Source organism: Dendrobates tinctorius, unplaced genomic scaffold (genome assembly GCF_039654945.1).
Source record: "Dendrobates tinctorius isolate UK_male_01 unplaced genomic scaffold, ASM3965494v1 ptg000059l, whole genome shotgun sequence".
Taxonomy (NCBI): Eukaryota; Metazoa; Chordata; class Amphibia; order Anura; family Dendrobatidae; genus Dendrobates; species Dendrobates tinctorius.
The window spans coordinates 10,723,470-10,747,132 of NW_027361727.1; the positions used below are offsets into that span (position 1 = coordinate 10,723,470).

Below are 23,663 nucleotides of genomic sequence, written 5' to 3' on the forward strand. Positions count from 1 at the left end.
GTATGTGTGTATGTGTGTGTGTGTGTATGTATGTGTGTATGTATGTGTGTGTGTCTGTGCGTGTGTATGTATGTTTGTATGTTTGTGTATGTCTGTGTGTGTGTGTATGTATGTGTGTATGTGTGTCTGTATGTGTGTCTGCGTATGTATGTGTGTATGTCTGTGTGTGTATGTCTGTGTGTGTGTGTATATATGTGTGTATGTATGTGTGTATGTATGTCTGTGTGTGTCTGTGTGTATGTTTGTGTGTATGTCTGTATCTGTGTGTGTGTGTGTCTGTGTGTATGTGTGTGTATGTATGTCTGTGTGTATGTATATGTGTATGTCTGTGTGTGTGTATGTCTGTGTGTATGTCTGTGTGTGTGTATATGTCTGTGTGTATGTATGTGTGTATGTGTCTGTGGGTGTGTGTAGGTTAGCCTGGCCCTGGAGGAGATGCAGACATGAGAAGACTGTGATGAGAGAAGGCCATGATGCCCGGGGTGATGGGAGAAGGCCATGGGGGGTGATGGAAAGAAGGCAATGATAGGAGTGATGGAGAGAAGGGAGTGATGGGGAGAAGGCAATGATGGGAGTGATGGGGTGATGGAGCAGGCAATGATGGGGAGAAGGCAATGATGCGAGTGATGGGGTGATGGAGCAGGCAATGATGGGGGTGATGGAGCAGGCAATGATGGAAATGATGGGGAGAAGGCAATGATAGGAGTGATGGGGTGATGGAGCAGGCAATGATGGGAGTAGGCAATGATGGGAGTGATGGGGAGAAGGCAGTGATGGGGTGATGGAGAAGGCAATGATGGGAGTGATGGGGGAAGGCAATGATGGGAGTGATGGGGTGATGGAGCAGGCAATGATGGGGATGATGAAGCAGGCAATGATGGAAATGATGGGGAGACGGCAGTGATGGGGTGATGGAGAAGGCAATGATGGGAGTGATGGGGTGATGGAGAAGGCAATGATGGGAGTGATGGGGGAAGGCAATGATGGGAGTGATGGGGTGATGGAGCAGGCAATGATGGGGAGAAGGCAATGATGGGAGTGATGGGGTGATGGAGCAGGCAATGATGGGGTGATGGAGCAGGCAATGATGGAAATGATGGGGAGAAGGCAATGATAGGAGTGATGGGGTGATGGAGCAGGCAATGATGGGAGTAGGCAATGATGGGAGTGATGGGGAGAAGGCAGTGATGGGGTGATGGAGAAGGCAATGATGGGAGTGATGGGGGAAGGCAATGATGGGAGTGATGGAGCAGGCAATGATGGGAGTGATGGGGAGAAGGCAATGAAGGGAGTGATGGGGAGAAGGCAGTGATGGGGTGATGGGGGAAGGCAATGATGGGAGTGATGGGGGAAGGCAATGATGGGAGTGATGGGGTGATGGAGCAGGCAATGATGGGAGTGATGGGGAGAAGGCAATGATGGGAGTGATGGGGAGAAGGCAGTGTTGGGGTGATGGAGAAGGCAATGATGGGAGTGATGGGGAAGGCAATGATGGGAGTGATGGGGTGATGGAGCAGGCAATGATGGGGAGAAGGCAATGATGGGAGTGATGGGGTGATGGAGCAGGCAATGATGGGGTGATGGAGCAGGCAATGATGGAAATGATGGGGAGAAGGCAATGATAGGAGTGATGGGGTGATGGAGCAGGCAATGATGGGAGTAGGCAATGATGAGAGTGATGGGGAGAAGGCAGTGATGGGGTGATGGAGAAGGCAATGATGGGAGTGATGGGGGAAGGCAATGATGGGAGTGATGGGGTGATGGAGCAGGCAATGATGGGAGTGATGGGGAGAAGGCAATGATGGGAGTGATGGGGAGAAGGCAGTGATGGGATGATGGAGAAGGCAATGATGGGAGTGATGGGGAGAAGGCAATGATGGGGGTGATGGAGAGAAGGCAATGATGGGGGTGATGGAGAGAAGGCAATGATGGGGGTGATGGAGAGGGCAATGATGGGGTGGTGGGGGAAAAGAAATGATGATAGGGGTGGTGGGGGAGAATGCACTGGTGGTGGTGGAAAGGCAATAATGGGAGTGGTGGAGGAGAAGGAAATGATGGAGGTGGTGGAATGGGCAATGATGGGAGTGGTGGAGGAGAAAGAAAAGATAGTGGTGAAGGAGAAGAAAATGATGGAGGTGGTGAAGAGGGCGTTGATGGGGTGGGGGAGATGACAATAATATGATGCGAGGGGAGGAGGACAATGAGGGGTGTGGGGGATTGGGATGTTAGGAAGGGGGAATTATAATGGCCTTAGGAACAGGGGGAGGTGGAGGAAGACGTTATCACTTATTATGTCTAACACAGTACCTTAGTATATAGTGCACTCACTATGTCTAACACTGTCCCTTAGAATATAGTGGACTCACTAATTCTGTATAACACCACCCTTAGTTACATAGTTTCCTCTTTTATTATGTATAACACTGTCCTTTATTATGTACCATCCTCTCTAGTTATATATGGTGCCGTCCCTTATAGCTTCCTCTGCTGTTATGTATAGTGCTGTCTCTTACATAGTGTATTCTTGTTAATTTTGTTATTTACAGTGCCCTCTTTTATTACATAGTCCCCTCTCTTGTTAGATATAAAATGACTGCTGATGGAGCAGCCGGTGACCAAACTACCAGTCCATCAGCTCCTCCATTAGAAAGAACGCTTTCCCATGCTCCATCAGCGATCATTGCATTATACAGATAACAAGACAGGACGGTATGTAATAAAAAACAGGGCTCTATATAATTCAATATGTAAGGGACGGTACTGTACATAAGAAAGGGCACTGTGTAAGGGACAGCAATATACATAATAAAGGAGACTATGTAATATATATACATGTATGTGTGTGTGGCTATATAATATTTATATATATATATATATATATATATATATATATATATATATATATATATATATTTATATATAGCTTTGATGCCATAAAAGGAGGGGGGCCAAGACACATTTCTTGCACAGGGGCCCCAAGCTGTCAGTGTCCGCCCCTGCGCTACCCGGTAGTGCAATTTAATTAAGTACATTACTGCGGCACTCCAGCGGGTGCTGTGGGTGGCCAATGCTGTCTTGGGGGCCCGCCGGCCCGGTGCGTGTAGTGTAGGGGATCCGGGGCCCCGGCGGAAAAAAATGTACACTATGATTTTGCAGCCTACGCTGCATTTCTGTGCCTGCTGTGCGGAGCGAAGCACATAGTGGGCTCACCTCCCTGCCTGCAGCCAGTCACAGAGTGTATTGCTTCACACTAGTTCAGTCCCGCCCCTTCCCTGAGCCCTCGCTGTCTATTAGCTCTCTGCAGAGCTGCCTGCCGCATGGACCTCTGGGAATGTCTTGAAGGGGGTGTGTCTTTGAGGGGGCCCCGTTTAAAAGTTTGCTATGGGGCCCAATCAGTTCTAGTTACGCCCCTGAGTCATTCTATGTGACTGCAGACTTCTGAATTCTCACAGTGCTCACTGAACGCTGTCAGGATTCTCTCGTGCCGGTAATTTACATACATACAGTCACATGCTGACTAGACATGTGTGGCCTCACTCAATGAAAATGAACAGAGCGAGGCCGGGCACGTCTAGTCGGAATGTGGCCAGAAGTATATAAATCACATACTTGTGCTGACATGACTGACATCGGCAAGGGAGAATCCTAAAAGTGTGCAGTGCATTCGTTGTGTGAATTCAGAAGCTGCAATGTCAGGATTCAGCTCTGCAGGTTCTAGTAGTCATCACACGGACACTTCACTCATATGCGATTTTCATACTTATGGTCCTGTGACAGCGAGCTTCTCTTCCTGCTTCTCTCAGTTTTTCACTGAACATTGAGGGCAATAGGGAGAGCAGCTTGTCGGTACATGACCAAGTGTGCAAATTGCATGTGTACTGGGGGGGGCGCCGAACCGAATTCTTCCCCCGGGTGCCAGAAAGCCTAGATACACCTCTGTGTAGCACGGTATCAAACACTTTGGAAAAACCAAGATATACCACATCCAATGACTCACCTTGGTCCAGTCTATAGCTTACCTCTTCATTAAAACTGATTAGATTGGTGTGACAGGAGCGATTCCTCATAAACCCATGCTGATATGGCGTTAAACAGTTATTCTCATTGAGATCATCCAGAATAACATCCCTCAGAAACCCTTCACATATTTTACCAACAATAGAGGTTAGGCTTACTGGCCTATAATTTCCAGGTTCACTTTTAGAGCCCTTTTTGAATATTGGTACCACATTTGCTACGCACCAGTCCTGTGGAACAGACCCCGTCGCTATAGAGTTTGTAAATATAAGAAACTAGAGGTGCGCCCGATGCTATCGCATCGGGAGGGAAGTGTGTGTGTTCGTGTGTGTGTATGTGAGTACGTGTATGTGACTACATGTGTGTGTTCGTGTGTGTATATGTGAGTGTGTATGTGAGTGTGTGTGAGTGTGTGTGTGTATGTGAGTACGTGTATGTGACTACATGTGTGTGTGTGTATGTGAATATGTGTGTGTATGTGAATACGTGTATGTGAGTGTGTGTGTGTGTGTGTGTGTGTGTGTATGCTCCCATGCCATCAGCCCCTGTTTGGGACTTCTGAAAATGCTCTAATTAATCTTTTCCTTGACACTACTTGAGTATGGTTTGAGAAAGGCCTCTTAGTAGGTCGAAACGTAACCATAGTATACTCATATCCTGGATTACGATATTATACCCACATTTTGGATACTTCTTTTGTCTGCGGTGTTACACTATTTGATGTATTTGAAATAAAATAAAAATCCAAAAATTTCACAAAATCTTTAAGATTTTTTGGCAAGAATAATCCACACTTGAGTGCGACTGTTTATCTACTGACTATGTGAGTACAGGTGGCGGTGGGGGGGTTCAGCGGCGGCAGGTCCAGCGGTGGGGGGGGTCTTGGCAGCAGCCAGCCGGCAGGAAAGACTGTGGCACCGCGGTCTTTCCTGCCGGCTGTGATGGAGGTGGGTGGGCGGGCAGCGGCGGCCAGCCGGCAAGCCGCGGTCTTTCCTGCCGGCTGTGACGGAGGTGGGCGGGGGGGGTCCTGGCGGCAGTCAGCCGGCAGGAAAGACCGCGGCTTGCGGCCTGTGCACAGGCCGCAAGCCGCGGTCTTTCCTGCCGGCTGTAACGGAGGTGGGTGGGAGGGCAGCGGAGGGTCCGGCGGGGGGTCCTGGTGGCAGCCAGCCGCAGTCTTTCCTGCCGGCTGTGAAGGAGGTGGGTGGGCAGGCAGCCGCGGGGGGTCCATCGGAGGCGGGTCCGGCGGCGGGGGAGGCCCGGCGGCAGTGGGGGGGTCCTGGCACCACCAGCGGGTGCCATATTGGAATACCCATCACTGGGATATTTCAATATGGAGGTCGGCATACTACCGGTCGGCGCGGTGGATTGTGGGATTCGGGGACATCCAGACGGAAGTGGATGACAGACAATTTAAGGTAATTATATATATATATAGATAATGGTTTGTCTATTACATTACTTAGTTCTCTTAGTACTCGTGGGTGTATGCCATCCGGACCCGGAGATTTATCTATTTTAATCTTATGTAGCCAGTTTTGCACCTCTTCTTGGGTAAGATTGGTGACCCTTAATATAGGGTTTTCTTTGTCTCTCGGCATTTCACCGTGAATTCCGTGGAGAGGAAGGTGTTTAATATACCGTATTAGCTTTTTGCTCGTCATCATATACAATAAAATAATAACAGGAAATTCCCGTAACCTGCAATCTGAAATCCAAAAAGCTAAACAATCTTAATTGTGGCCTTCTGTTCCCTTACAAGTGAGGTTTACTTTCTCTTTTATGACCTTCTCATTAAACATAGTATTTGACAATCCGTAATTTTTTTTGGTGCTCCCTGATTGCTTGACGCTCGGACCACCACTGCTTGTATTATTAATGTTCAGTCATGAAACCAAGAGGATATGCAGTTTATCACATTTATCTCTGCATCTTTAAGGTATCAAGAAGGTTTGAAGAAGGTTCAGGGTCTTCCAGAATTCAAAGAAGAAGATGAGGAAAAGTTAAGCGAGAGTCCAGTGGAGTATGAAGAAGAGGGAAAGGAGGAATTCACCAAACTGAAGAGCAGGTGAGCTGACACCAACACTTCTACCACTCTCGGACCCCCTACACTTGTCATTCTGACCTTAACAAGTCCCTACTGATCTTGTATCTTCTGGCTGATTGTTCTTGATGACCTATAAGTGGACAACTTACAGCATTCACACACAATGGGGCAGGAATATCAAGACTGATGTTTTTAATCAGCAGTCTTAAAAAATGATCATTTGAGTAAACTGAGCCAAATGTATGAAATGACGCGTGGCGGCTCATAAGCTTCATGCAAGTTTGAAGTAAGAAAATAAGGTCTACCTCTCTTAGGAGCAAGGTGCCAAAATTATTCCAAAATTTCCAACATTTCCTGACATGAAGTTTAAAAAACCTGTTTAAAACTTGTTGATCCCTCCTGATGTACCATGCACATAACTTTGGTGACCATGATACACAAATAGAAAACTTTGCAAACTTTGATTTTTTTTTTTTGTAACTTGTTTTTGCACAAAGCACCACTGATTCTGTAGCAAATACCGCATCATTTGAGGAAGGAACCAAACCGGATCTGTAACATGTTGTTTCTTTAATATAATAAATTAATTTCTTCTCTTATTTTCCTGGTTACGCCTATACAGTTCCTAATGAATTCTGCAGTGTGCCATTTACTAGGCTGTGTGTTATTGTTTAAAAACAAAAATCAATGTTTTATCAGCAGAAGATTATCACTATAGGACTAGGTGTTTCATGCCAGTCATCCCTATCTGTGTAACCCCTCCCACACCACTGATTATCAACTTTCTGCCTATGCACAGAGTACATAGAAAGCTGCCAATTAATGTAGTGGGCGGGGTTATACAGGACTCAGCTTTCAGAGATCTGCAGCAGAGAAATCAGCATGCAGACCAGTAAGTGACACATCCCTGGAATCAGGATTTCATGCTGCACTAAGATTACATAACACAAACCTGTTGACAAATTCCATTTCAATGCAGACACTACATCAAAAATCATGTATTAATCCGATATTCATATTTCTTCTCCAATTCCAGTAAAATTGAAGAATGCATTGACTACTTGCAAATGCTGTATCCCAAGTCAATGGACCACTGGAGCGTCTTCTCCATCGTGGCGGCTGGGATTGTCCTCCTGGCCGTCTTGTTAAGTATTTATAATTCCTTCACTTCATGCACAGAAATCCCGGACGGCGGGAAAGCTACGTGCTCCGTACCCCAGAGATATTCCTGGTGGACCTCAGGGTCTCAGCACAAGCAGCGCAGGCAGTAGAAGACGCGGGTCCGCACTGTAGTGGTCTCGGCTCACTCTGAGGAACCTCTATCAAGATGGTGATGGTGAAGACTTGTATGATGGGACAATTATGATAGAACTCTGCGGAAAGAGAAACTGGATGTTAATGGGAGGGCCAAGTCCGAGAGGTCTAAGATGATCCCAGGCTTCATCACTAGGGCATACGACATGGCTCAATTTTATTGTAGAGGACGATATCTCGATGGGCACAACTCTAAGAGGGGTTGTCATAGTACTCCCTACTGTGCTCCCTACCAGCCTTCGTGGAGGGTGCAAAGATTATTGCAGTGTCAAATTTTAGAAGAGACATCTGTTTTTTGAGGCATTAGAGAAAATCCGGGTTCATCAGCTCCAAAGTGACCCGCAAGCATCAAGAATGTTATGATTTTCTTACACGGGATTACAGAACGTTCTACAAGGTTCCACCATGACACAGGGGGATTCAATTTAACATAATATCATTTTACAGTCTGGCACATGTAAATTTTCATGTTATATGGAGTTGATTACGCACAAAATTTGTAAAAATCAATACTGTGTATAACAATGATTTCACTCCACAATCATCCAGGAGGCTGAGATATCAGGAGATGTTCAGCGGGATCCTCAATGCTGCTTCAGACGTCTGGGTACTTGAAAGATAGAAGTAGGATCTGTTTATTAGTAGTAATTTTCTCTGAGCTCTGTAGGGTCGAATAAAAAAAAAACATTTTATTAATCCTGCAGACCACCTAAAGGAGGTCTCATTACCTGCATGTTAGGGGCAGCAGATCAATTACTGAATCCAGCTTTCAAATAACTCCACATTTCTAAACTTTGAGGGCCTATGAAAGGGAACGTATGGATTGAGAAGATAAGTGATGTGATGATACTCACACCTGAATGTTTAGTGTTGCCCTTTAAGGACATTATAAAGATAATATCAGCAGGTAGTTTACTCTAAAGTATAAATGTAGACAGATTAATCAACAAACAAATCAATTTTGGAACAAATCAAACTAGACATGTCACTCGAAGCAAGGATCACCAATCTATGACTTGTCTACTTTGGACACATCATACATAGAGAGAGATCACTGAAGAAGGACAATAGACAAGTAGAAGGAAGAAAGTGAGGAGGATGACTAGCAACCCGATGGCTTGATACAGTCAAGAAGATGGTGGAGAAGACTCTGGTGGACCTATCTAGGCTTGCACAAGATAGATCTTCCTAGAGATCATTGATCCATGAAGTCGCCATGACTCGAGACTGAGCTGAAGGCCATTTAAAAAAGAATATAAAAATGGATCCAAGTGGTACCGCCAAGGGGTCTGGTGCAAGCCATTGGGAACTTATGTCTATGAAGAATTGGATGGGATTGAGATGAAACACCAGACAAGCAGGGCTCCACATAATTTTATCTTGTATTACAGTTTTCTTACCTAGCAGCTGATTTCAGGTCGGAGTCATTACTAACCCCCTTCTAGTAGAGATGGGCATATGGGGTCTTAGGACCCTGGTTCATTTGCCAGGTCAGTATTTTGCCTTTAGTGGATGGGGCTCTAAAAAACGGCTCCTACCTGCCGGCATTTTCAGATCTTCTTAGGACTTGTTGCAAAAAGTCATCGTTCTTGGATGCACACACAATGTCATATCAGGCCGACTAATGAAAAGAGGATTTCGAAAGGTGGAAGAGGGGTTTGTAGGGTACCTGGTCGGTGGTTACAAAATGCTTACTTGGCCACTGGTCCTGGGCCTGGGCCTGTGAAACGATTTGCTCATTTCTACCTAATAACCCATCAGTGGTCTGGATCCATTCTTACAGCCCTACAGAAGCACAAACTATGGTCACGGACATCATAAAGTCTATAGCCACCAACCTAAATGACCCAGGATGATGAACTCTCGATGCCACTGCTGTGTACTGTAAACGGACAGGAACACTTGACTTGTCAACTAGTTTTCTATACTTGATGTTTCTTATAGAAATATTATTTCCTTTCACAGACTAAACCTGATAGTTTAAGGCTATGTTCACACAGAGGGTTTTTTAAGGAGTTGGTATTTTTTAATATAGGAAATCCATTTTGCTTTTCATATGAGGTTTTTTTTTCAGCATCTTTTTTATTTTTTTTGCCTGAAGAGATATTTGAAAAACACCTGGTGGAAAAAAAACTGCATGTCACCTCTTTGTACTGGATCCTGGTGAAATTAGCTCCAAATGGATTCTAGATCATTGTCCAATCAAATGACTGTAAAAAACCTTTCCAGGTAAAAAAAAACAAACAAAAACAAACCAAAAATTTTTCAAAACCTGTTCAACTTCCTCCAAAACACAAAGTTAACTGTATCTGTTTCCACTTGAAAAACCCATAATTTGTAAATGTCTCAAAAAACTCTTAACAAAGGCTAAAAAGCCAGAAGCAGGAAAGATTATGAGAGATTCTCTAATATAAGTACATTATATAGTATAAGACAAGATGAAACTCCAGATCAGTAAATGGGACACACAATACAGGGAAGTAGGACGATGGGGGAGCAGATAAATGTATCCAGAGCATCACAGCCGTGTACATTACACTCCATATCACCCTCTGCAGTCAGTAGAACTGGACATCATTCAGGGAATGTTTTTCTAGGAAGCATTGTTCATGGACGAAATATTCGGTTGTTTCTTATTGGAAACCATCAGCAAGCTTGTTGGCAGGCACCAAACTAACAGCTTGGCTGAGCTTTTAAAAATGCAGGGGGTAAAAGTACTTGTACCCATATCAGTGTCTCTTCTAAAGATGCAAATCACCAGAAATAGTACAGACCCTGAAGTAGCAGAGAATCTTGGAAGAAATCTCCACCAGCAGAATAGTGAGTGCAGCTCTGGAGTATAATACAGGATGTAACTCAGGATCAGTAATGTAATGTATGTACACAGTGACGGCACCAGCAGAATAGTGAGTGCAGCTCTGGAGTATAATACAGGATGTAACTCAGGATCAGTAATGTAATGTATGTACATGTACACAGTGACTGCACCAGCAGAATAGTGAGTGCAGCTCTGGAGTATAATACAGGATGTAACTCAGGATCAGTAATGTAATGTATGTGCACAGTGACTACACCAGCAGAATAGTGAGTGCAGCTCTGGGGAATAACACAGGAGGTAACTCCGGATCAGTAATGCATGTACACAATGACTGCACCAGCAGAATAGTGAGTGCAGCTCTGGAGTATAATACAGGATGTAACTCAGGATCAGTAATGTAATGTATGTGCACAGTGACTACACCAGCAGAATAGTGAGTGCAGCTCTGGGGAATAACACAGGAGGTAACTCAGGATCAGTAATGCATGTACACAATGACTGCACCAGCAGAATAGTGAGTGCAGCTCTGGAGTATAATACAGGATGTAACTCAGGATCAGTAATGTAATGTATACACACAGTGACAGCACCAGCAGAATAGTGAGTGCAGCTCTGGAGTATAATACAGGATGTAACTCAGGATCAGTAATGTAATGTATGTACACAGTGACTGCACCAGCAGAATAGTGAGTGCTCCTCTGGGGTATAACACAGGAGGTAACTCAGGATCAGTAATGCATATACACAATGACTGCACCAGCAGAATAGTGAGTGCAGCTCTGGAGTGTAATACAGGATGTAACTCAGGATCAGTAATGCAATGTATGTACACAATGCTGTTTATGTAGGTTTTTGCTGAGTATACATTATAAGGTGCTGGTCAGAGGTGTTCAGGCTTATAAACATTCAAAAAGTTATTGTAGTTTATATTTTCTAGTCTGTGCTAGGCTCCAACGTGTGACGTTCACTGATAAAGGCCACGGCTAGTACCTCAGGTCTGATGCAAGCCACTAATCTCCTCTGTTCTGAATTTTCATGTTCCCATGATTTATATCCGCAGACAATTTGTGATTTGCTGTAGTCATATTTTGATTTATGTCTCGCACAGCACTGAATTGTACTGATCTGACAGAAGAAATCACTCGGTGTAGAATATTTAATTTTCTAGTAATGTTCTATTTTGCACATTTTTGTGCTGTTTGTTGTACTGTAAATTACTACATACTTGATAGTGAGAATAAACAAGAGAAAAAGCTGAAATTGCCTGTGTGTAATCTTTAAAGATGACAAATGTCTTGTAAAAGAAAAGTGGAACCGGACAGGTTACCCTTCTGTATACAAGAATGTAACTGCTATAATACTGCCACTATGTACAAGAATATAACTACTAGAATACTGCCCCCTATGTACAAGAATATAACTACTATAATACTTCTCCTATGTGCAAGAATATAACTACTATAATACTGCTCCTATGTACAAGAATATAACTACTGTAATACTGCCCCTATGTACAAGAATGACTTCTATAATACTGCCCCTATGTACAAGAATATAACTACTACAATACTGCCCCCTATGTACAAGAATATAACTACTATAATACTGCCCCTATGTACAAGAATATAACTACTATAATACTGCCCCCTATGTACAGAATATAACTACTATAATACTGCCCCCTATGCACAAGAATATAACTACTATAATACTGCTCCTATGTGCAAGAATATAGCTACTATAATACTGCTCCCTGTGTGCAAGAATATAACTAGTATAACACTGCTCCTATGTACAAGAATATAAATACTATAATACTGCCCCCTATGTACAAGAATATCACTACTATAATACTGCCCCTATGTACAAGAATATGACTACTATAATACTGCTCCCTATGTGCAAGAATATAACTACTATAACACTGTCCCTATGTACAAGAATATAAATACTATAATACTGCTCCTATGTGCAAGAATATAACTACTATAATACTGCCCCCTATGTACAAGAATATAACTACTATAATACTGCCCCCTATGTACAAGAATATAACTACTATAATACTGCCCCCTATGTACAAGAATATAACTACTATAATACTGCTCCTATGTGCAAGAATATAGCTACTATAATACTGCTCCCTGTGTGCAAGAATATAACTAGTATAACACTGCTCCTATGTACAAGAATATAAATACTATAATACTGCCCCCTATGTACAAGAATATCACTACTATAATACTGCCCCTATGTACAAGAATATGACTACTATAATACTGCTCCCTATGTGCAAGAATATAACTACTATAACACTGTCCCTATGTACAAGAATATAAATACTATAATACTGCTCCTATGTGCAAGAATATAACTACTATAATACTGCCCCCTATGTACAAGAATATAACTACTATAATACTGCCCCCTATGTACAAGAATATAACTACTATAATACTGCCCCCTATGTACAAGAATATAACTACTATAACACTGTCCCTATGTACAAGAATATAAATACTATAAAACTGCTCCTATATACAAGAATATAACTACTATAATACTGCCCCATATGTACAAGAATATAACTACTATAATACTGCCCCCCTATGTACAAGAATATAACTACTATAACACTGTCCCTATGTACAAGAATATAAATACTATAAAACTGCTCCTATATACAAGAATATAACTACTAGAATACTGCCCCCTATGTACAAGAATATAACAACTATAATACTGCCCCCTATGTACAAGAATATAACTACTATAATACTGCCCCTATATGCAAGAATATATCTACTATAATACTGCCCCTATGTACAAGAATATAACTACTATAATACTGCCTGTGAGGAACTGCGGACCGCTGTCGCCAAATTGTGACGGACAGCGGACCCTGTGCCACAAATAGGTCACGATCCCACCACCGACACGGGTTTGTCAGCGGACGGAGGGACGTGACGCACTGCCGGCACATGGCTATCACAGGCACAGTGGGGGCTTATCTTAGTTATCCCACCACCGGCACCACGTGACAAAAATGCAGCAAGCTAATCTTGCTCTAAAAATTTACTGCAGGGGGGTATTTTGGATGCCCCACAACAGCTAACAACCTTCCAAGAACTGCAGGGATTTATGTATATCCCACTTTCTCAGTTCCACTTTGGAACTCGCAGCTCTCCGGCGCCTCCCTTACCCTCAGGTCAGTCAAGGAACTGCACCTAGGATAATTAGTTGCCGGACGGGCTGCTTGTTGTGCACGGGCAACTAGACTATGGCAGTAAGGGAATTATCAATGCTGTGGCCTCAACCACTCAATCAGCAATATAAGACCCTTCTGTACTGCCAGCTAGCCTCGCCAGCCGCACACACCACGCTGCCACCAGCCATGCTTTACTTAATCAAAGAGTTCATTAAGAGGGTCCGTGACAAACCCCAAATTAGTAGCGATTATCTAAAATAAATTGAGACATTACATATGTACAAATACAAATATAAAACAAAGTGGATGAAAGAACAGAAAGTAACACTCACATGTGCGTAGTTGGTATTAGACAGACCATGTGGCTGGGGGAGGGGCGCTTAACCAAACATCCCCACTCATCGGCATGTCTCTCGGGCAGGAGGACTCCAGCTGAACTGACTGGAATTTGGTAGGGAATACCTATGGCCTAGGGTCTGTGACCTCACGAAATGGGCGGTATGGAGAGGTCCAACCTCCTCTCCAAGTTAGGATTTGGCTACAAAACTTAGAATAACTATATCTAAACGAGAAAAGCCCGTACCAACACACATAGGACATCATTGTTTGTGATTTACCGAATAGAATCCGAAGACACCAAGCATGCCATAATTAAGACCCTCCATTTGGGAGCAATCCATATCTCAGTTTCTGGAAGTCCGAGAATCGTGAAACTTAGGGGTTTAGAAAGCTGGCTTCATTGCCTACACAGTGATACGACTATTATTATATCTCAACGGTGTATGGTTTTTGCGGTACAGTCTCTTTAATATCACCCATATACTGGCATCCAGCCTCGGCCAGAACAAAGAGATCTTTTCCCCCTAGCTGTGCTTCGAGAGGAAATGCCCGGTATCAGGTTTCAGATGCCGGCAGAAAGCACACACACAGACAGCTACTAAGGGGGGCAAAAGGAGGGGGCTGTAAGGGAGGGGAGAAGTGCTGCCAGCTGACAGTGGACAATGTCCTCAGTAGTGTGAAATGGGAGATTTCTAGAAGGTTCTAGAAACATCATACTTTTGTCAGGATCCTGTCAGCGTCGGCAACTGCCACGGCTGAGCAGGGTGACTTACCCACACTGCGGGAGAGCACAGGGCCCAATACGGTAATGAAAGTTTAAGCAGACAGGACCTGAGGCACGGAAAATAGTAAGGAGTACCAGGACCTACGATCATGTGACTGCAGGGGGCGAGGCTTAGCATCCTACTACTGCAGATGATGTAATGTACCTACTGCAGGAATACTGTAGTAGAGGAGAGGAAAACGCAGGTCAGACAAGCAGAGGTCATACACGAGAGGGCGGTGCGGTACAAAAGGGACGAGCACAGAATAGTCAAGTCACAAGCAGAGAGGCATACAAGAGAGGGCGGTGCGGTACAAGAGGGACAGGCAGAACTCGTAACAGGGGCAGAACCGGATCAAAACCAAACAAGCAACAAGTTATCAGGCACAAGGCACACGTACACAAGAGGTCAATTAACTCAGCCGAGGGCAGGAGTATAACTGACACCGGACCTAGGTCCAGTGAGCATTAAATAGCCACCCTCTGCCAGAGAGAGGCAGCAACAATTAACCCCCTGTCTGACCAGGACGGGCCAAAGCGAAACCCCGTACTGGATCATGACAGTACCCTCCTCTCAATGGGGGGCCACTGGACCCCCAGGTCTCTCAGGATACTTGGTGTGAAAGGCCCGGACCAACCGATCCGCATGATCAGATCGAGCAGGAACCCACGACCGTTCTTCAGGACCGTAGCCTTTCCAATGTGCCAGATATTGAAGGGCATGAAAAGTTTATCCACCGGCTTAGCCGGAGGTGCAAGAGACTGGACTTCCCGAATCTCCCGTTCCAACATATTAGAAACACCTGCCACCACCACCCCAGGCTGAAGAATGGAGGATGGAGGTTCGGGAGGGGACACCGGATCTAGACTGCGTGACAAGGCATCAGCTCTGACATTTTTGGATCCTTGCCGAAAAGTGATCGAGAAGTTGAATCGGGAAAAAAAAAGTGACCATCTAGCCTGTCTGGGAGTCAACCTTTTAGCTGACTCAATGTAAGCTAGGTTTTTTTGGTCAGTAATTATGGTTATAGGATGGACAGCCCCCTCCAAAAAATGCCTCCATTCTTCAAAGGCCAACTTTACGGCCAGAAGTTCTCGATTCCCAACATCATAGTTTCTCTCTGCAGGGGAGAATTTCCTTGAGAAAAAGGCGCAAGGTCTCAAATTGGTCAAAGTGGCGGGTCCCTGGGACAATACCGCCCCCACCCCCACCTCTGAGGCCTCCACCTCAACAATAAATGGTTCAGACGGGTCCGGTTGAATAAGAACCGGAGCAGACATGAAACATTTTTTAAAAACTGAAACGCCGCTATCGCTGCGGCTGACCAATTCTTGATATCGGCCCCCTTTTGAGTCATGTCTATGAGGGGTTTAACCACCTGTGAGAACCCCTTATAAATTTGCGATAATAATTGGCGAATACTAGGAAACGCTGCAGAGCCTTCAAATCACAAGGTTGAACCCACAAGACAATGGCCTGCACCTTATTAGGATCCATGCGATACCCTTCAGCAGACACAATGAACCCCAGAAAAGACAGTTCCTGAACAAAAAATAAACATTTCTCTAGTTTAGCAAAGAGACAGTTCTCCCGAAGCCTTTGGAGAACTGCCCGAATATGACCAATGTGAGCCTGTTTATCAGGAGAGTAGATCAATATGTCATCCAAATACACCACCATAAAACGTCCAATAAAATCAGAGAACACGTGATTTATGAAATTTTGGAAGACCGCTGGAGCATTGGTCAGACCGAAAGGCATGACCAAATTTTCAAACAACCCTTCAGTAGTGAGAAAAGCAGTTTTCCACTCATCTCCTTCCCGGACTCGGATAAGGTTATACGCTCCCCGTAGATCTAATTTTGAAAACCACTTAGCTCCAGACAACTGGTTGGATAAATCAGGAATAAGTGGGAGGGGATACGTATTTCTCACAGTTATCTTATTTAACTCACGAAAATCGAGGCATGGGCGTAAACCACTGTCTTTTTTCTTTATGAAAAAGAACCCCGCTGCCACGGGAGAAACAGAAGGACGAATGTGTCCCTTACGGAGACTCTCGGAAATGTATTCCTTCATCACAGCCCGTTCTGGACCTGAAAGGTTATACAAGCGGGCCTTGGGCAATTTAGCACCTGGAACCAGGTCAATAGCACAATCAAATGGGCGGTGTGGTGGTAAAACTTCAGCCTCCTTTTTGGAGAAAACGTCCATATAGTCTTTTAGGTACTCCGGAATACCTTCCAGACCCACGGACGACACAGACACAGTAACAAGACATTTTTCAGAACAATAGGGACCCCATTTAACAATGTCCCGAGATTCCCAATTAATCACAGGATTATGTAATTGTAACCAGGGGAACCCCTCTACACCAGTCCCGCAGGCAGGTTGTCCATAACAAAACATGAAATATGTTCCTGGTGCAAGGAACTCACTTTAAGGAGAAACTCTTCTGTACGAAATATGACATCATTCTTAGCCAGTGGTGTTTTGTCAATGGCAACAACGTGAATAGGAGTCTCCAACCTAACTGTCCCTAACTTACACCTGGACACCAAGTCAGAGTCAATAAAGTTCAACGACGATCCACAATCCACGAAAGCAGAAGTGGTTGTGGAGACACTCCCACAACAAAGTTCCACTTGCAACAACATTTTAGAAAAGGGTACCTGAGAGCCTGGGTGACCTCCACGACAATCACCCGGGCTCAGTCGCTTGCAGGTTGGTGGACAAGAAGGGTAATCCTTTTTCCAATGTCCAGAATCCCCACAGAAAAAACAGCACTTTCCCAAGCACCGTTGTCTCTTTCCTTTCTCCTTGAAGTCGATGGTTCCCATCTCCATGGTTTCCAATGTAAGACTGGCTCCCCTTCCTTGAGAAAATAATGGGGTTTCAACCTGCATCACTCCCCTGGCCCGTAGCCTGCGATCCATTCGGACGGCTTGTGTCATAGCCTCCTCCAGGGAATCAGGCGGAGGGTGGAGAGCCAAGGCATCTTTTAGATGTTCAGACAGGCCTCTACGGAACAAACCCTGAAAGGCGGCATCATTCCAGCAGACCTCAGCAGCCCAGCATCTGAACTCTGAGCAGAACCACTCGGCTGAGTGCTTCCCCTGACACACACTCATCACCCTGTCCTCAGCCATACACATCCGATCAGGCTCATCATAAATATGCCCCAAGGCCTCAAAAAATGCATCCACAGTCATACGCTCAGGGGCAGTGGTAGGAAGGGAGAAAGCCCAAGCTTGGGGAGCGCCCCTTAACAGAGACATAATGACCCCCACTCTCTGACTTTCATCCCCCGAAGAGTGTGGTTTCAATGAAAAAAAAAAGCTTACAGCCCTCCTTGAACACTTTAAATACCCTTCTATCTCCAGAAAAAGTATCCGGTAACTTAACCGGAGATTCAGGGGAAATTACTGTAACCTCCCGAGCCCCTGATGATAAAACCCTCTGCACAGTGTCAGCGATCAGCTGCTGAGACTGAGCCAGGGCTAGTTGTTCCCCCCAGGAGTCTCTGAGACATCTGAGTCAGGTGCTTTACCTGCTCAGAAAGAGCGTGCATAGGATCCATCACACACACATGAGAACGGGAGCAGAGAATAGTCAAGTCACAAGCAGAGAGTCATACACGAGAGGGCGGTGCGGTACAAGAGGGACAGGCAGAACTCGTAACAGGGACAGAACCGTATTATGAATGAGTCACCGAGGAGGAAAGAACAAAAAGCAAGCTAAGCCCAGAAAACCGGAGAGGTTGGTAACTAGCGGATTGCAGACCCCTGATCCTATCCACAACAACTAGCAGTAGCCGTGGAGCATGCCTACCGTGGTCCTAGACGCCTCGTCACGGCCAGAGAACTAAATAAGCCTAAAGAAAGAAAGGGAAAATCTAAACTGCCCCAGAGCAGACCCCAAAGCAATAGACAGCCCCCAACATGTATTGTCGGTGAAACAAGATGAAAACACAGACACAGGTAGAAAGATAAGCTGAGCAACCGATGGGGCCCTCGCTAACTAGAAAGGACAGGAAAGAAAAGCTGCTGTCTGCAATCACGCAAAAATCCCTGCCAAAAAGAATGTCCAACACGTCTGATAGAAAAAGGTCCTGAAGTCGCTAGACTTCAAATCACTATATCAGCACTCAGGTATATTCTGAAGACAGAGCAAAAGAGAGCAACTGATCAGAGACAAAATGGGGATTCAGCCCAGTCCCAGCCAGGGCTGGCTGAACACAAAAACTAAGTAAACCAGACAAAAACTCATATGAACAATAGCAGAGAAAACTTAGCTTTAGGAAGGCAGGAACCAAACTGGAAACCAGGAGCCACAGTCAGGAAAAATCACCAGCAAGAAACTAGGGAGTCGGCTGCCTTAAATCCAATCAGAAACTCCTGATGTCCAATCACAGACCTCTTCCTCAGGTGGCCGGTCTCTGCCATTTAGATCAACTTCATTACCTCCCTTCACCAACAGAGGGAGTCCAGATAGAGAACTCACTACTCCTCTGTCAGCACAGTCAGCTCCATAACCCTCACCAGAAGCCAGAGGCAAACCCGAAAATGAGCTCACAACAGAAGCGGATCAAAACCAAACAAGCAACAAGTTATCAGGCACAAGGCACACGTATACAAGAGGTCAACTAACTCAGCCGAGGGCAGGAGTATAACTGACACCGGACCTGGTCCAGTGAGCATTAAATAGCCACCCTCTGCCAGAGAGAGGCAGCAACAATTAACCCCCTGTCTGACCAGGACGGGCCAAAGCGAAACCCCTTCCTGAATCATGACACTTTATAGACATTTTACATTACACCTCCCCCTTTTAGAGGGCGCTATGGAGACATTACCTCTCGGTAATCGGCCATGCGCACCTCAGTGGGTTCGCCCAGGCGGGACAACCCATCGGCATTTCCATGTTCACTGCCCTTTTTGTGTTGTACAGTAAAGTCGTACTGTTGAAGGGCAAGGCTCGAGCGGAGCAACCTTCCATTGGTTCCGGACACTGTGTGCAACCAGCTCAGAGGGTTGTGGTCGGTCACCACCGTGAAGGTGCGCCCGTACAGGTAGGGCTGCAAACGTTGCAGTGCCCACACCATGGCCAGACACTCCTTCTTGATGGTCGAGTATGCAACTTCCCTCGGCAAAAGTTTCCGGCTCAGGTGCAACACGGGGTGCTCCTGGTTCCCCGAGTCGACCTGGCTGAGCACAGCACCGAGGCCCAACTCCCTGGCGTCGGTCTGTACCAGAAACGGGCGACTGCTGTCGACTGCTCTCAACACTGGAGAGTTGCACAGGGCTGCTTTCAAAGCTTGGAAGGCCGCCTGACAGTCGTCTGTCCAGTTGACTGTTTGGGGTAGCCTCTGCTTCGTGAGGTCACTCAAGGGCTTTGCAAGGGCGCTATAGTCTTGAACAAACCGCCTATAGTACCCTGTAGTGCCCAAGAAGGACTTCACCTGTTTCTTGGTCCTGGGGGTGGGCCAGGACGCGATTGCGTCCACTGTTATGATTGAGTCACCGTAGGAGGCAGACACAAAAATAGAAGCTACGTCCAGAAAACCAGAGAAGTTGGCAACTATCAGATTGCAGACCCCTGAACCTATCAACACAACTAGCAGTAGCCGTGGGGGGTTCCTACGATGCCCTAGACCCCTCGATAACAGCCGAAGAGATAAATAGCCTAAAGACAGAAAAGGAAATCTAAACTGCCCCAGAGCAGACCCCAAAGTAAAAGGCAGCCCCCAACATATAATGACGGTGAAGCAAGATGAAAAAACACTCACACAGATATAAAGATAGGCTGAGCAAACGATGGGGCCCAAGCTAACTAAACAGAACAGGAAAGGAAGGTTGCTGTCTGCAATCTGCCAAAACCCTATCAAAGACATAAGCCAACAAGCTGATATGGAAAAAGACCCTGAAGCAGCTAGGCTTCAAAAACTAAATCAGCACTCAGGTATTTTCAGAAGACAGAGCTAAAGGAATTCAGCACACCCCAGCAGGGAATGGCAGAAATCCAGAAAAACAAAGCAAAACAAAGTCAAAGCACAAATGCAAAAAGCCGAGCAGAAAACTTAGCTTTAGAAGAGCAGGAATTCAGACTGGTCTCCAAGGATCCCACAGAGAAATCACCCGCAGGGCAGAAGGGCGTCGGCAGCCTTATATCCAGTCAGTAACTCCACTCAGCCAGTCATCATCAGGCTCAGGTGTTTGATAATCAGGCTCACTACCTTTCTTTACCAGAAGAGGGAGTTCCTCAGGCCTCAGTATTGAAGGGGAAAATGAACTCACAACAGTCCACCTTTTCTGGCTCCGGACTCATGGAACGCCCGCCTGCCCGGTGCCCCAGGTAGTGAACCTCGCTCATGCCCATCTGGCACTTTCCCAGCTTGATAGTCAGGCCTGCCTGGTGAAGATGCTTGAGCACCTCCTGGAGAAGCTGAAGGTGTTCCTCCCAGGTGGAACTGAAGATGGCGATGTCGTCCAAGTACGCCACTGCGTACTCCTCCAGTCCCCAGAGCAGGTGGTTGACCAGCCGCTGGAAAGTGGCAGGGGCATTTTTCATGCCGAAGGGCATGACTGTTGACTCGTACAGTCCAAAGGGGGTGATAAAGGTGGATTTCTCCTGCCCCTCAGGGCTCAGGGGAATCTGCCAGTATCCCCGACTCAGATCCATGATGTATATGTACCTTGCTTTTGCCAACCGCTCAAGCAGATCCTCAATGGGCATCAGAGGTTGTGATGACGTTGAGCACCCTGTAGTCCATGCAGAACCGGGTGGTTCGATCCTTTTTAGGCACGAGGACTACAGGTGAGGCCCATGTGCTTTTTGACCGTTGAATCACCCCCAGCCTTAACATCTCGATCTCTTGGCGCATGACTTGTTGCACCACCTCAGATATCCGATAAGGTGTTTGCCGTAGTGGGGCGTGATTCCCGGTGTCCACCTCAAGAACCGCTAACTCCGTCCTCCCAGGTCGGTTGGTGAACACGGCCCGGAAGGGTTTCAGGGATTCCACCAACTGCGACCGCTGGGATACGGTTAGCAAACCACTTATCTCCATGTCCTCAATGGACCCATTGGCCTTGGCTTGGGCCAGCATGTCCAGGAGGGGATCTTCCTCCCCATCCTCGGGCAGGTTGCAGACCGGTAGGACGCAAGCTTCATGCTCGTGGTGCACCTTCAGCATGTTGACGTGAAAGGCTTTGCTCCTACCCTGAACATGGTCAAGCGTGACCACGTAGGTGACCGGGTTGAGCTGTTGGTGGACGACGTATGGGCCTTCCCAGGCTGCCTGAAGCTTATCCGTTGGTACGGGGACCAGCACCCACACCTTTTGACCCACCTGGTAGGTCCGCTCCCGGGCGTTCTGGTCATACCAGTGCTTCTGGTCAGCCTGAGCCTGCGTCATGTTGTCATTCACCAACTGCGTCAAGGTCTGCATCTTGTCACGGAATCGCATGACATAATCCACGATGGACACTTCTGTGGGGTTTGGCTCATCTTCCCAGGATTCTCTTATCAACCCAAGGGGTCCCCGGACTCGTCTGCCATACAGGAGCTCGAAGGAGGAGAACCCGGTCGAGGCCTGCGGAACTTCTCTGTAAGCGAACAGCAGGTGTGGGAGGTAACGCTCCCTGTCGCGCCCTTGGGTCTCAACCAGCATGCGGAGCATCTGTTTGAGGGTACCGTTGAAGCGTTCACACAAACCATTAGTCTGTGGGTGATACGCACTCGATACCAAGTGCTTCACCTGCATTTTCTCACAGAGAGCCTCCATTAGGCGAGACATGAATTGGGTCCCTTGATCGGTAAGCATGTCCCTGGGAAATCCTACCCTTGAAAAGATGGTCACCAGTGCGTCCAGCCACCTTATCTGCCCTGTTTGGAGACAGAGCTACTGCCTCTGTGTACCGGGTAGCGAAGTCTACCACGGTGAGAATGTATCGCTTTCCAGAGCTGCTGGGGACGGCCAGCGGGCCTACAATGTCCACCGCGAATCTCTGGAAAGGCTCCTCTATGACCGGCAAAGGAATAAGGGGAGCCTTAAGAGCAGGCCCCGCCTTACCCACTTTTTGACAGGTGTTAAGGAGCGGCAGTAGGTTGTGACATCTGTCCCCATCTTGGGCCAATAGAAGTGTTGAGACAGCCTTTGTTTTGCTGATCCCCAAGTGTCCAGCGAGTGGAATCTCATGGGCAATCCGCAACAACTCAGTTATGAACTGTAGGGGGACGACTAGCTGTCTTTACCTCAACCACTCCTTTTGGGGATCTCCGGGTACTGTCTCCCGGTACAACCTTCCTCGTTCCCAGAACACCGTTTCCTTATCAGGCTCGGAGGTGGGCGTCTCGGCGAGGTGTCTCAATTTCTCCAGTTTTCTGTACATTCGACCTGAAGAAGAGGTCACTGAATGGACCTCGAAACGCATTGTCTCTGTGTGTACCATATATAAAGTACTGATATTGGAACCAATTTCTACAATCTACTGGATTTCCTCTATTTGATTGCTGAAATATAGCAGCGCGGGAATCTGGTGTTTTTTTCCCTCTTGGGATCTCTTTGAGTAATGGAAGCAGACGCTGTCTGTCTACACCATCCTGCTGCAGCTTCATTGCATGTGACTAAGCGCATACAGTAGTTGTGGCTTTACACAACTATTGAGGGTGAGTACCCTGCACTATTTAATTTATATTCATTATATCTGCACTGGTAAGGCCCTATGGGCGTGCTTTTGTGGTTTCCTTTATCTGTAATTTCTCCAGGCTGGCATCTGAGTGCAGAGCAGCCTGGAACTCCTTGCTGGAGGCTGCCAGAAGTGACGTCAGGGAAGCTTCCTTACTTGGACCCTCTGCAACCGGCTCTGGGTTCACCTCTGGTTCAGTCTCTCCTGTAGCAGAAGAGGGTCCAGAAGACAGTGCACTACCTGCGATCTGGGCACTCTGACTGCGTGTGACAGCGGCTATGTATGCTGTCTCCCTGGGGATTTCTACAGACCCACCAATCGGCGCTGCTAGGGCCCTACCTCCCCATCCACCCCCAACACTCCAGGAGCAGTGCTACTTATGGGCCAGTTACCTTCCTCGGTGGCACTGGTCAGTTGCATGGCATTACCTTCCTCATGGTCCCCATGCACCTCCCCATTTCCTTGAGCACCG

At 46.4% G+C, this 23,663-nt stretch overlaps 1 protein-coding gene across 2 annotated transcripts in view; it reads left to right on the forward strand.

Annotated features, from left to right (window-relative positions):
• IRAG1 (inositol 1,4,5-triphosphate receptor associated 1) overlaps positions 1-11,453 on the forward strand; it is a 204,183-nt gene extending 192,730 nt beyond the window's left edge. For both annotated transcript variants that reach the window (XM_073578388.1, XM_073578389.1), the window contains 2 exons: positions 5,954-6,082; positions 7,098-11,453. In XM_073578388.1, coding sequence (XP_073434489.1) covers positions 5,954-6,082; positions 7,098-7,332 — 364 coding nt within the window. In that variant the 3' untranslated portion in view covers positions 7,333-11,453. The remainder of the gene's footprint in view (positions 1-5,953; positions 6,083-7,097) is intronic.
• Positions 11,454-23,663: the final 12,210 nt, after the last annotated feature.